The 14,537-nt window shown below is 34.2% G+C and overlaps 1 protein-coding gene across 3 annotated transcripts in view; it reads right to left on the reverse strand.

Moving 5' to 3' along the window:
* SLC49A4 (solute carrier family 49 member 4) overlaps positions 1-14,537 on the reverse strand; it is a 101,879-nt gene that overhangs the window by 54,470 nt on the left and 32,872 nt on the right. For all 3 annotated transcript variants that reach the window (XM_019922791.3, XM_019922793.3, XM_073804172.1), the window contains exon 4: positions 5,798-5,927. In XM_019922791.3, the coding sequence (XP_019778350.1) occupies positions 5,798-5,927 (130 nt within the window). The remainder of the gene's footprint in view (positions 1-5,797; positions 5,928-14,537) is intronic.

Genomic DNA, 14,537 nt, shown 5'->3' on the forward strand with positions numbered 1-14,537 from the left:
GTTATTTCTTCGTATTATTCTTTACAACTGCATGTGAATCTATAATTATCTCAAAATAAAGTTTAATTTAAAAATGTAATAAAAATTAGATACCGTTAACAATTTTTTAAAAAATGTGAACTATAAAGGATCTAGGCATAAACGAGGAAGACCCAAGACCTCTATGGGTGGGAGAGGGTGAAGCACATAAGGGCACAGAAGATGATTTAAATAAATGGAGACAGAGTCTATGCTGTCAATTCACCCCAAACGAATTCATGATTCAACTCAATCACAATTAAAATTCCAGTTGAATTGTTTTTAGAAACTTATCAAATTTGCTCCAAAGTTCATATGGGAAAATAAAAGTCCTCAGAACACTAACTCATCCTTTAAAAATACGAAAAAGGAAGCCCTTGTCCTGACAGATATTAAGACAAACTGCACATCCAGAGTAATAAAATTAGTATGGTATTGGCTCAAGAACAAAGAGAGCAATGAAGGAAAAAAGAGAGCTAAGACACAGAAACTCAATCTACAATAAAGGCGGCACTACAAAAATCAAAGGGCTAAGGATTGTTTAGTGAATGGTACTAGTTCACTTTATGGAGGGAAAAATGAAAACCCTGTATCATTAGTTAACACCATACACTAAGGTGGATTCTAGGTGGGATGAAAACGTAAATGTGAAAGAAAAAACCAGAAAGTTGATAAATAAGGAATTCATTGACAAAATTAGTAGACAGATAGCAAATAGAAATTTGACTTTTAAAAATCAACAGCAAACTTATATCTAGAATATGTAAATCATTAAGAAAAAGAAACTACCACTGAGAAACTGGCAGAAGAGGAATTTACAGTAGATGGAAACCTAAATGGCAAACAACCACATGAGTCTCAAATTTATCAATAACCAGAAAATGCAAATTAAACAAAAGATATATTTCTTTACACCCATTAGACTAGTGAAAATTAGAAAGATGGATAATGCCAAGTTTGGTAAGCATATAGGGAAATGGGCACTGTGGATGGAAGTATAGACAAGTGCAGGCATTTTTTTTAGAGCAATTTGGCAATACTTGGCAAATTAAGCTTAAAGTAGCTTATGACCCAGCAATCTTGTGGGGTCTGTTTTCCAAAGAATTCTTAGGTCTATGGTGATGTGCAGGATGTCACTGCAGTGTTATCTGTGGTGACAATGAGTTGGAGGCAATCTGAGTACACAATGGAAGTGGGTATACAAAACTCAATGGTTTCATACCATGGAGTACAAAGAACTAGGTGTACACATAGCACAGGGACACATCTTGAAAACAGAGCACTAATGTCACAAAATGAAAGCTATCCAGGTATCATGTGCCTCCTGATGGAAGAAAGTAGCATCACCCATGAAGTGGTCTTGTAAAATCAAAACCAAAACCAAAACCTGAATCAGAACATAGCTCTAGCTAACAATTTATAGGAAATACAAAGGGCAGAGGAACTTGGCAAAGTACTACAAAGAGGCAATCAACAAAATCCAGATCTTGGAGACAAGAGAGCTGGTTCCTCAACAAATAAATTACAAGGGAAAGAGAGAGATGGAAAGGAAACCTACAAATTATAAGGCATTTGAGCCAACTGCAATGCGTGGACCTAATCTAGATCCTGATTCAAACAAATTGTTAAAAAAAAAACCCAAAACTTATGACATTTATGAGACAGTTGGAAATTGAAACACTGATTTGACAGTAGCAAACTACTGCTAAGACGTTTTTAGTGTGACAGTGGTACCATATTTATGTTAAAAAGAGTCCCTATCTTTTTAACATATACAAATTGAAATGTTTATGGGTGAAATGATTTGTCATTTGGGATTTGCTTCATAATACAGGAAGGGGAGAAGTGGGTACAGTACAAATGAAACAATATCGGTCATAAATTGGTAACTGTTGATATTGGGTTATGGGGATACAGATGTTATACTACTCTACCTTTGTACTTCCAAAATGAAAAGTAATTTAAAAAACCACGTAGTGTTTAGTGAAAAAACGTCAAAACCGAATGAGATACATGATGTGCCATCATTTAGATAAATTAAACAGACAGGCACATACAAAACAACACACATGTCGCAGAGCACAAAGAGATACACGTCAAATGCGTTTGAGAGGTATCCTAGGTAGGGAGAAGGGAATGGGAGTGAGAAATATAAATAAAAGAATGAATGAATAAACGTGTTCATGTATCCTGTTCATGTATCCTGAAGTAAGGAACACGTTCAACTCAGCTCTCCACTCTTGAAGTCTAAAAGGCAAAGACAACCACCACCATCATCAAACATTAAACTGATACATAAAGGGAGAAAAATGTTTACATTAGGTTACACAGGTTAAACGCACGTTAAGTGATGGGAATCATATGGACAGTAAATAAATAATTGTGGTGGAACCTTTGGAGCATAACCACTGATTTTTTTTTTCTGCCTAGACAATGGAATTAGCATCTAGAGAAGCAGTTATTCTGATTAATCCAGGAAGTAATGATATCAGGAGTTCTTTGAAGGACCAGGGAAAATTACACAGGTAGGTTAGGGGAATGGAGCGTGGCAGGCCCAAAGAAGTCCCCTGGAAAGCCCAAAGTAGAAGCAGGCAATCCTGCACAGTAAACGAATGAATGTGGGAAGAGACAAAGGAATGTTAGGCATTAGTGTAAAGGGTTTTTAATAGAGAAGAAAGATCTTATACTCTATAGTTTGAACAGAGAATAAAGATCTTGACTCTAGGGTAATTAGAAGCAAACACAGGGTATATTGTGGTCAAAGGGATCATTTTAAGTTGTTTTTTCCTTGTCAGAACAATCTTTTACATAACTCCTTACCTTAAAACCCTACAGTTACTCCTCATTTCCCACAGAATAGTCCAAAATTATTAGTATGGCATAATCTGACCCTAACCTACCTCTCTAGCCTTACCTATTGCTCTCTAACCTCTAGCTCTGCATGGAGAAAAATTTAGTTAAATAGCATCTTAAAAAAAAAAAAGTATCATTTTAACTCTCATCTTACAAATATGTTCTACTGATCACAATTCAATAGAACTAATATGATTTTCTTGCCTATTATGTGGAAGGCAATTTACTAGCTGCTACAGAGATGTTGTTTTCAAAAACTTTTTACTGTACTCCAGAATGAGAAATATTCTACCTACCAATATTCAGTACATAAATACTGAAACAAAAGTATCACAAAAATATGTATCATTACTATAGGAGATGCAATAATATTTTCGATTCTTTTTTATTCCATTCTACTTTTTTTAATCAAAAAAAGGTGGTCAACCCTCTAAATTGGTTGGCTATGAATCAAAGTTTGAAAAACAATGTTACATAGCTATGCTGTCTGACATGGTAGCCACTAGTCAAATGTGGCTAGTGAGCACTTGAAATGTGACTAGTGCAAGTAAAGAACTAATTTTTAATTTTACTTCATTTTAATTAATTAAAATCCAATTTAAAAACAGAAACAGTGAAAAGTATTTTTCCATTAAACACAACTTTATTGTTTTGGCAGAAGTACATTTCACTTTAACTGCTGCATTGGGTAAGATATTACTGTAGTGTGCACGTGGTAGCATATGTTGTTTCTAGTATTATAACCCGTCACTGATCTTCTTGGTGTCAATGAACTAACTCAGTTCTCATTATTTTCTACACACTGATATAACATTGTAATTTGCTTATGAATCTTTTATGCAGGAAGAAAACTACGAGATGAAGTATGATGCAAATTTCACAATAAATGGTAGATGCAACTTACTGCAGCAGAGTAAAATTGATGTCTGTTATGGAAAAAAATTTTTAGGATAATTAAGTGGATAATATTAAGGGACATGTTCAACAATTACACAATAAATTTTATAAGAAGTTTCTTCTTAAAGTCAAAAAAGAATCAAGAAGATTAGTTGTCTGAAATCTAAATTAAATGTTCAACAAACATTTTTAAACAATTTTTAACAGATCTGAGCTTATACTTTTGGTCAGCTATAAAATGGTTTGGATTCCTGCACAAGAAGAAAAAGATTTTTAGATGGAGAGATGGTAAAATAAATTGTTCTTTTAGCTATGGAAGTTTTGTTTAAAATTATGAAGAGAAAAAAATGTATTCTATGGAAGTGAAAGATCTTCAATTAAGCCCCAAACAATTGCCTGTAGAATATAAGACCTTTCAAATAATATCAAAGATGTATTGATTCAAAATTTGAAAAACTGCAGGTAGTTATTTTTAACTTTAGATAAATAGTGTAATATGGGAGACACTGCTCAATGAAAACTGTTTTAATTGTAAATTTAATGAAATCTAAATGCAGACCATTTAGATTTCTAATGCAAATGTAGCATCTAAATTGAGATGTGCTGTAAGTATAAAATACACACCGGATTTAAAAGATTTTCTATGAATAAAAAAAATGTAAAGTATCTCATTAATAATTCTGAATAGTGATTACATGTTGAAATAATACTTGAGATATATTGAGTTAAATAAAATACGCTATTAAAATTAATTTTACCTGTTTCTTTCTACTTTTTTTAAATAAGGCTACTAGAAGATTTAAAATTACACATGTGGCTCCCATTATATTCCTATCAGACATTATTAATATATAGGATACAAAGACAGTTCTTGACCACAAGGAACTTACCATCTGGTAGGAGAGGAAGACTAGAAAAGAAAGAACTAACTAGGGAGAGTTGTTGATGAATCAGTAAAAACTCATCACAACTAACTGGAGAAAAAAATCCAAAACGTAAGTTCTAGTGGCCCAATTACAAATCATAATCATCAGAAATGGTCTATATATCCAAAGAATCAAATTCAGTACTGGGCCTTCAAGTATTTGAAGCCTTCAAGTGTAGAATTTAATCGAATTTAAGTTGTACCAATAAAATAAAGTAAAATTAGAAATTAAGTTTCTCAAAATATGATCCCACTGGAGGTTCAAGATGATTTTAGGTGATATGTAAATAAACATTATTTATTTTATTCACTTTGTATTAAATAGCACTTGTTTATTTTAATGTGTATCAAGAAACACATAATGAATAAAAATAATTTGCATATTAGGAAAAATATAATAAACACATAAAACACATGATTTCACAGATACTATTATATGATGTTTCCTTATAAAAGAAACTTATTTAAACAAAAGGTTTGATTTTTTAAATATGGGTGGTATATAGAGAAGGCAAAAACTATAGAGGTTTTTGCTTTGGGCAATTTTAATTATTTTATTTTTTTTGTTTCTATTTTATTTTATTTAATTTTTAAACATCTTTATTGGAGTATAATTGCTTTACAATGCTGTGTTAGTTTCTGCTGTATAACAAAGTGAATCAGCTATACATATACATATATCCCCATATCTCCTCCTTCTTGCATCTCCCTCCCACCCTCCCTATCCCACCCCTCTACGGGGACACAAAGCACCAAGCTGATCTCCCTGTGCTATGCAGCTGCTTCCCACTAGCTATCTATTTTACATTTGGTACCGTATATATGTTAGTGCCACTCTCTCACTTCATCCTAGCTTATCCTTCCCCCTCCCGGTGTCCTCAAGTCCATTCTCTACATCTGCATCTTTATTCCTGTCCTGGGCAATTTTTAAAGATAGATTTCTGATAAGAAATCTCTCTAAAATATTTAACCAATATTTTATCAATTATTTACAACCTGATTAGTAGGTTGTTGAAAAACTACTATCTTAAATTATCTTAGAGAAATGTGGAATTATCTTCAAGGTGCTAGTCAAAACCAGTAAGTGATTTTAAGTATATTTACCTTAATAATCTACAAAAGCTCCGCCGATAACTCAGCCGCTGGCTAGCTGCAGCAACACTGGGAGGAAGAGGAGGTCGTGGTGGGAAATAAGCTAGAGTTGCAGAAAATAGTAAGCAGACAACTCCAAACTCTGAAAAAAAAAAGTAAAATGTTAATCAGACAACACAAAAAGTTCAGTATCTCAAGTATCTATCTAACAAATATTTATTGCGCATCATTGAAGCTTTAGATATATAAAGATAAGCAAAATATACTACTTGCCTAGCCAAAATAGCTCAGTATTGTGAGAAAGACTGATACATAAAAATGTAACTTTTAGCAGGTAAGAAGTCATAAGGAAATAAGTATGGTAGACTTATGGTATAGTACACTACACAGAAAGAGGACTGAGGCAGTAAACAAATGTTACTCTGGAGGAAACACATTAAAAACCAACAGTACTATCTATAACAGAGATCTTTAAACAGGTCTAGGATGACTGTCTAATAAGCATGGTCCTAAGAAGTAAAGAATATAATAGAAAACTGCTAAGAACAGAATAGGAGAAGGTTTGTTTGACCAATGACAGGATATTCTGATGCACTGTGTAGGACAGACTCAATTTATAGGCTACATGGGAAATCGGAACAAAACAGGAAAGCATCCAAAAAAGAAAGAAAGAAACCAGGAGACAGCAAAATTTAACAAACACAAGACTAGCTAATGTAGGCTCTTAAACAATCAGAAGTAAAATGAACATCTGAACAATCTTAGTTTGGCACCATTACAGAAGGAAAGGTTCCTAGGAGTCCTGATCATTCCCTCCAGAGTTCTGGCACATGGAAACTCCAGCTTTTAACTGTGCCCAATTTAGTAGAAAAGCATGACTCTAGTAGAAAAGTCAGGAAGCCTTGGAGTATAGACGTATCCATGCCATTAATTAACTTATAAATTGAATGAATCCCTTACTCTTTCTGGGCCAATAAAGGAAACGGATTAAGTGATTTCTAGAGATCCTTTCAGTAGGATAATTCTAATTCTAGGGCTATATTCTTAGCAAAAGGTACAATATTTCTATAAGACACTTAACCACAGATAATGTCTTTATTCTTTGACAATCTGAGGAACAACAAGAAGTAAATGAATTGCTTTCATTTACAGTCCTTTTAATTATTCGTAACAATGAATGAGCATCTTCCATATGCTTATTGGCCATTTGTATTTCTTCTGTGATTGCCTTGTTTGTATTCTTTGCCCATCTTACTACTGGCATTTTTGTAAACAGCTTCACTGAGATATAATTCGTGTGACATATAATTCACACATTAAAGTGCGTAATTCAATGAATTTTACAACCATCACCACAATTAAAAAATTTTTTCATCATCCCCCAAAGAAACTCTGTATCCATTACTCCACAAATTTCCTAGCCCAGGCAACCATTAATCTGCTTTCAATCTCTATGGATTTGAGTACTATGGACATTTCTAATAAATGGAATCATATAATATGTAGTCTTTTGTGACTGGCTTCTTTAACTTAATGTTTTCAAGATTCACCCATGTTGGAGCAATACTTTATTTTTTGCCAAATAATATTCCACTGAATGGATATACCACATTTTTAAATACACTTAGTTAACAGACATTTAGATTGTTTCTACTTTGGGGCTATTATGAATAATGCTACTACAAATATTTGCGTGCAAATTTCTGCATGGATGTATGTTTTCATCTCACTTAGGCATATACCTGGAAATGGAATTGGTGGGTCATATGGTAATCTATGTTTAACATTTTGAGGAACTGCCAACCTGTTTCCAAAGAGGCTGTATCATTTTATATTACTACCGGCAAAGTACGAGGGTTCCGATTTCTCCAGTTTCTCATCAACACTTGTTATCTTCCATTTTATTGATTATAGTCACCCTACTGGGTTGCAGTTTAACTCATTATGGTTTTGATTTACATTACCCTAATGAATAATGACAATGAGCAACTTTTCATGTGCTTTTTCGCCATTTGTGTATCTTCTTTGGAGAAATCTCTAACAGAGTCCTTTGCCCATCTTTTAATTGAATTGTTTGTCTTTTTGTTGTTGAATTGTAAGAATTAAAAAAAATATTCTGGATACAAGTTCCTTATCAGATATATGATTTGCAATTATTTTCTCCCATTCTATGGGTTGTCTTTTCACTTTGTTGATGGTGTATTTTGAAGCACAAGATTTTAATTTTAATGAAATCCTAGTTTTCTATTTTTCTTTTGCCATTTGTGCCATTTATCCTTTATAAAAAGGCTTCGCCTAACCCAAGGTCATGAAGGTTTACTCCTATGTTTTCTTCTAAGAGTTTATATAGTTTTAGTTCTCACATTTAGGTTTATGACCTATTTTGAATTAATTTTTATGTATGGGGTAAGGAAGGGATTCAAATTGATTCTTTTGCATGTGCATATCCAGTTATTCCAATACCACTTGTTGAAAAGCCTATCCTTTCCCCATTGAATTGTCTTGTCACTGTTGTCAAAAGTCAATTGACTATAAATGTAATGGTTTATTTTTTGGAATCTCACTTTTGTTGATTTATATGTCTATCATTATGCCAGTACCATGCTGTCTTGATCAGTGTAGCTTTGTAGTAAGCTTTGAAACTGGAAATTGTGAGTTCTCCAACTTTGTTCCTTTTTAAGGTTGTTTTGGCTATTCTGAGTCCCTTGCATTTCCATACAGATTTTAAGATCAGCTTGCCAATTTCTGCAACAAAGGCAGCTGAATATTAATTGAGATTGCACTGAATTTGTAGATAAATGTGGGGAGTATTATCACCTTCATAATATTAAAACTTCTAATACATGAACAGGATGTCTTTCCATTTCTTTAGGTCTTCTTTAGTTTCTTTCAATAGTGCTCTATAGTCTTCAGAGTGCAAGTTTTACACTTATATTGTTAATTTTATTCCTAAATATTTTATTCTTTTTGAGGCTATTGCAAATGCACTGTTTTCCTAATTACATGTTTGGATTGTTCATTGCAAATGTGTAGAAATACAGTTGATTTTTATATATTAATCTTGCACCCTAAAACTTGTTTTTTTAGATCTAATAGTTTTATTCTAGCTTACAGAGGATTTTCTATATTCAAGATCACGTCATTTTCAAGAGATAGCTTTACATCCTTCTTTCTGATATAGATGCCTTTTACTTATTTTTCTTACTCAGTCATCCTGGTTAGAATCTCCAACACAATGTTAAGTAGACATGGCAAGAGTGGACACCCTTGTCTTGTTCCTGATCTCAGAAGGGGATGCATTCAGTCTTTGACCATTAAATATGATATTATCTATGGGTTTCTTGTAGATGCCGTAATATTATTAGGTTGAGGGAGCTCCTGTCTATTTCTAATCTGTTGGGTGCTTTTATCTTGAAATGGTACTGGATTTCCCAAATGCTTTTGTTTTTCATCTGTTAAGATGATCACATAGTTTTTCTCCTTCATTCTATTGATTTAACATATTACATTAGCTGAAGTTTGAACGTTAAACCAAATTGCATTCCAGGAATAAATCCCATTTGCTGGTGGTGTATAATCCTTATTATTTTACTGGATTTGGTTTGCTAGTATTTTGTTGAGAACCTGTGGGCCTATATATATTGGTCAAAAGTTTACTTATGACGTCTTTGTCTGAAATAATTTTAGTTTAAGAGTCATTAATCTCTTAAGATCATGATTCTAAGCAAAATATTTTTTAATGGAATGAAGGGTCATGGGACATTATCTCAGGGAGGCAAACTGGAAAATACAAAAGCACTGAAGCAATAGCTGGAAGCTTTGAGTAGGGGTTTCTGCTTGACTGCATGGGAACCATAAGGCAGAGGATGTAGAGCATTAATACATGCCTAATAATGCCTAAAATCCAGTCATTTAAAAGATATAATGATTTCTTAAGCTTTCAATAAAAAGAATGGTATAACAAATTTATATATAAAATTTATATATATTTATTTATATAAATTATAAATATATATATATTTATAAATTTTAATTTAAATAAAATTTATGTTTTACCTACTTTCAGTTTTATTTACTTAGTTACTTTTACATTTCAACTTCTTTCTTTAAAAGGAGTGAGCTGTCGAGCAGAAGTAAGAAGAACTACAATCCTGCAGCCTGTGGAAGAAAAAAACCACATTCACAGAAAGATAGACAAGATGAAAAGGCAGAGGGCTATGTACCAGATGAAAGAACAAGATAAAACCCCAGAAAAACAACTAAATGAAGTGGAGATAGGCAACCTTCCAGAAAAAGATTTCAGAATGATAGTGAAGATGATCCAGGACCTCGGAAAAAGAATGGAAGCAAAGATCGAGAAGATGCAAGGAATGTTGAACAAAGACCTAGAAGAATTACAGAACAAGCACCTAAAAGAATTAAAGAACAAACAAACAGAGATGAACAATAGAACAACTGAAATGAAAACTATACAAGGAATCAACAGCAGAATAACTGACGCAGAAGAACGGATAAGTGACCTGGAAGAGAGCATGGTGGAATTCACTGCTGCAGAACAGAATAAAGAAAAAAGAATGAAAAGAAATGAAGACAGCCTAACAGACCTCTGGGACAACATTAAACACAACAACATTTGCATTATAGGGGTCCCAGAAGGAGAAGAGAGAGAGAAAGGACCTGAGAAAATATTTGAAGAGATTATAGTCGAAAACTTCGCTAACATGGGAAAAGAAATAGCCACTCAAGTCCAGGAAGCGCAGAGAGCCCCAACAGGATAAACCCAAGGAGATACACACCGAGACACACAGTAATCAAATTGGCAAAAGTTAAAGACAAAGAAAAATTATTGAAAGCAGCAAGGGAAAAATGACAAATTACAAGGGAACTCCCATAAGGTTAACAGCTGATTTCTCAGCAGAAACTCTACAAACCAGAAGAGAGTGGCATAATATACTTAAAGTGATGAAAGGGAAGAACCTACAACCAAGATTACTCTACCCAGCAAGGATCTCATTCAGATTCGATGGAGAAATCAAAAGCTTTACAGACAAGCAAAAGCTAAGAGACTTCAGCACCACCAAACCAGCTCTACAACAAATGCTAAAGGAACTGCTCTAAGTGGGAAACACAAGAGGAGAAAAGGACCTACTAAAACAAACCCAAAACAATTAAGAAAATGGTAACAGGAACATACATATCGATAATTACCTTAAACGTGAATGGATTAGATGCTCCAACCAAAAGACACAGGCTTGCTGAATGGATACAAAAACAAGACCCATATATATGCTGCCTACAAGAGACCCACTTCAGACCTAGGGACATATACAGACTGAAAGTGAGGGGATGGAAAAAGATATTCCATTCGAATGGAAATCAAAAGAAAGCTGGAGTAGCAATACTCATATCAGATAAAATAGACTTAAAAAAAAAGAATGTTACAAGAGACAAGGAAGGACACTGCATAATGATCAAGGGATCAATCCAAGAAGAAGATATAACAATTATAAATATATATGCACCCAACATAGGAGCACCTCAATACATAAGGCAACTGCTAACAGCTATAAAAGAGGAAATTGACAGAAACACAATAAAGGTGGGGGACTTTAACACCTCACTAACACCAATGGACAGATCATCCAAACAGAAAAATTAATAAGGAAACACAAGCTTTAAATGACACAACAGACCATGTAGATTTAATTGATATTTATAGGACATTCCATCCAAAAACAGCAGATTACACTTTCTTCTTAAGTGCGCATGGAACATTCTCCAGGATAGATCACATCTTGGGTCACAAATCAAGCCTCAGTAAACTTAAGAAAATTGAAATCATATCAAGCATCTTTTCTGACCACAACACTATGATATTAGAAATGAATTACAGGGAAAAAAACGTAAAAAACACAAAACACATGGATGTTAAACAATACATTACTAAATAACCAAGAGATCACTGAAGAAATCAAAGAGGAAATCAAAAAATACCTAGAGACAAATGACAATGAAAACACGACGATCCAAAACCTATGGGATGCAGCAAAAGCAGTTCTAAGAGGGAAGTTTATAGCTATACAAGTCTACCTCAAGAGACAAGAAAAATCTCAAATAATCTCACATTACACCTAGAGGAACTAGAGAAAGAAGAACGAACAAAACCCAAAGTTAGCAGAAGGAAAGAAATCATAAAGATCAGAGCAGAAATAAATGAAATAGAAACAAAGAAAACAATAGCAAAGATCAATAAAACTAAACGCTGGTTCTTTGAGAAGATAAACAAAATTGATAAACCTTTAGCCAGACTCATCAAGAAAAAGAGGGAGAGGACTCAAATCAATAAAATTAGAAGTGAAGAAGGAGAAGTTACAACAGACACCACAGAAATACAAAGCATCCTAAGAGACTACTATGCCAATAAACTCTATGCCAATAAAATGGACAACCTGGAAGAAATGGACAAATTCTTAGAATGGTATAACCTTCCAATACTGAACAAGGAAGAAACAGAAACTATGAACAGACCAATCACAAGTAATGAAATTGCAACTGTGATTAAAAATCTTCCAACAAACAAAAGTCCAGGACCAGATGGCTTCACAGGTGAATTCTATCAAACATTTAGAGAAGAGCTAACACCCATCCTTCTCAAATTCTTCCAAAAAATTGCAGAGGAAGGAACATTCCCAAACTAATTCTATGAGGCCACCATCACCCTGATACCAAAACCAGACAAAGATACTACAAAAAAAGAAAATGACACACCAGTATCACTGATGAATATAGATGCAAAAATTCTCAACAAAATACTAGCAAACAGAATCCAACAACACATTAAAAGGATCATACACCATGATCAAGTGGGATTTATCCCAGGGATGCAAGGATTCTTCAATATAAGCAAATCAGTGTGATACACCATATTAACAAATTGAAGAATAAAAACCATATTATCATTTCAATAGATGCAGAAAAAGCTTTTGACAAAATTCAACACCCATTTATGATAAAAACTCTCCAGAGGGCTTCCCTGGTGGTGCAGTGGTTGAGAGTCCGCCTGCCGATGCAGGGGACACAGGTTCGTGCCCCGGTCTGGGAAGATCCCACATGTCGCGGAGCGGCTGGGCCTGTGAGCCATGGCCGCTGAGCCTGCGCGTCCAGAGCCTGTGCTCTGCAACGGGAGAGGCCACAACAGTGAGAGGCCCGCGTACCGCAAAAAAAAAAAAAAAAAAAAAAAAAAAAACTGTCCAGAAAGTGGGCACAGAGGGAACCTACTTCAACATAGTAAAGGCCATATATGACAAACCCACAGCAAACATCATTCTCAATGGTGAAAAACTGAAAGCATTTCCTTTAATATCAGGAACAAGATAAGGATGTCCACTCTCACCACTATTATTCAACATAGTTTTGGAAGTCCTAGCCATGGCAATCAGAGAGGAAAAAGAAATAAAAGGAATACAAACTGGAAAAGAAGAAGTCAAACTGTCACTGTTTGCAGATGACATGATAGTATACACAGAGAATCCTAAAGATGCCACCAGAAAACTACTAGGGCCAATCAATGAATATGGTAAAGTTGCAGGATACAAAATTAATGCACAGAAATCTCTTGCATTCCTATACACTAATGATGAAAAATCTGAAAGAGAAATTAAGGAAACACTGCCATTTACCACTGCAACAAAAAGAATAAAATACCTAGGAATAAACCTACCTAGGGAGACAAAAGACCTGTATGCAGAAAACTATAAGACACTGATGAAAGAAATTAAAGGTGATACAAACAGTTGGAGAGATATACCATGTTCTTGGATTGGAAGAATCAATATTGTGAAAATGACTACACTACACAAAGCAATCTACAGATTCAATGCAATCCTTGTCAAATTACCAATGGCATTTTTTACAGAACTAGAAAAACAAATCTTAAAATTTGTATGGAAACACAAAAGACCCCGAATAGCCAAAGCAGTCTTGAGGGAAAGATACGGAGCTGGAGGAATCAGACTCCCTGACTTCAGACTATATTACAAGGCTACAGTAATCAAGACAATATGGTACTGGCACAAAAACAGAAACATAGATCAATGGAACAAGATAGAAAGCCCAGAGATAAACCCACGCACCTATGGTCACCTAATCTATGACAAAGGAGGCAAGGATATACAATGGAGAAAAGACAGCCTCTTCAATAAGTGGTGCTGGGAAAACTGGACAGCTACAGGTAAAAGAATGAAATTAGAACACTCCCTAACACCATACACAAAAATAAACTCAAAATGGATTAAAGACCTAAATGTAAGACTAGAAACTATAAAACTCTTAAAGCAAAACATAGGAAGAACACTCTTTGACATAACTCACAGCAACATCTTTTTTGATCCAACTCCTAGAGTAATAGAAATAAAAACAAAAATAAAAAATGGGACCTAATGAAACTTAAAAGCTTTTGCACAGCAAAGGAAACCATAAAAAAGACGAAAAGACAACCCTCAGAATGGGAGAAAATATTTGCAAACGAATCAATGGACAAAGGATTAATCTCCAAAATTTATAAACAGCTCATGCAGCTCAATAGTAAAAAAACAAACAACCCAATCCAAAAATGGGCAGAAGATCTAAATAGACATTTCTCCAAAGAAGACATACAGATGGCCAAGGAGCACATGAAAAGCTGCTCAACATCGCTAATTATTAGAGAAATGCAAATCAAAACTACAATGAGGTATCACCTCACACGGATTAG

The sequence above is a fragment of the Tursiops truncatus genome, chromosome 4 (genome assembly GCF_011762595.2).
Source record: "Tursiops truncatus isolate mTurTru1 chromosome 4, mTurTru1.mat.Y, whole genome shotgun sequence".
Taxonomy (NCBI): Eukaryota; Metazoa; Chordata; class Mammalia; order Artiodactyla; family Delphinidae; genus Tursiops; species Tursiops truncatus.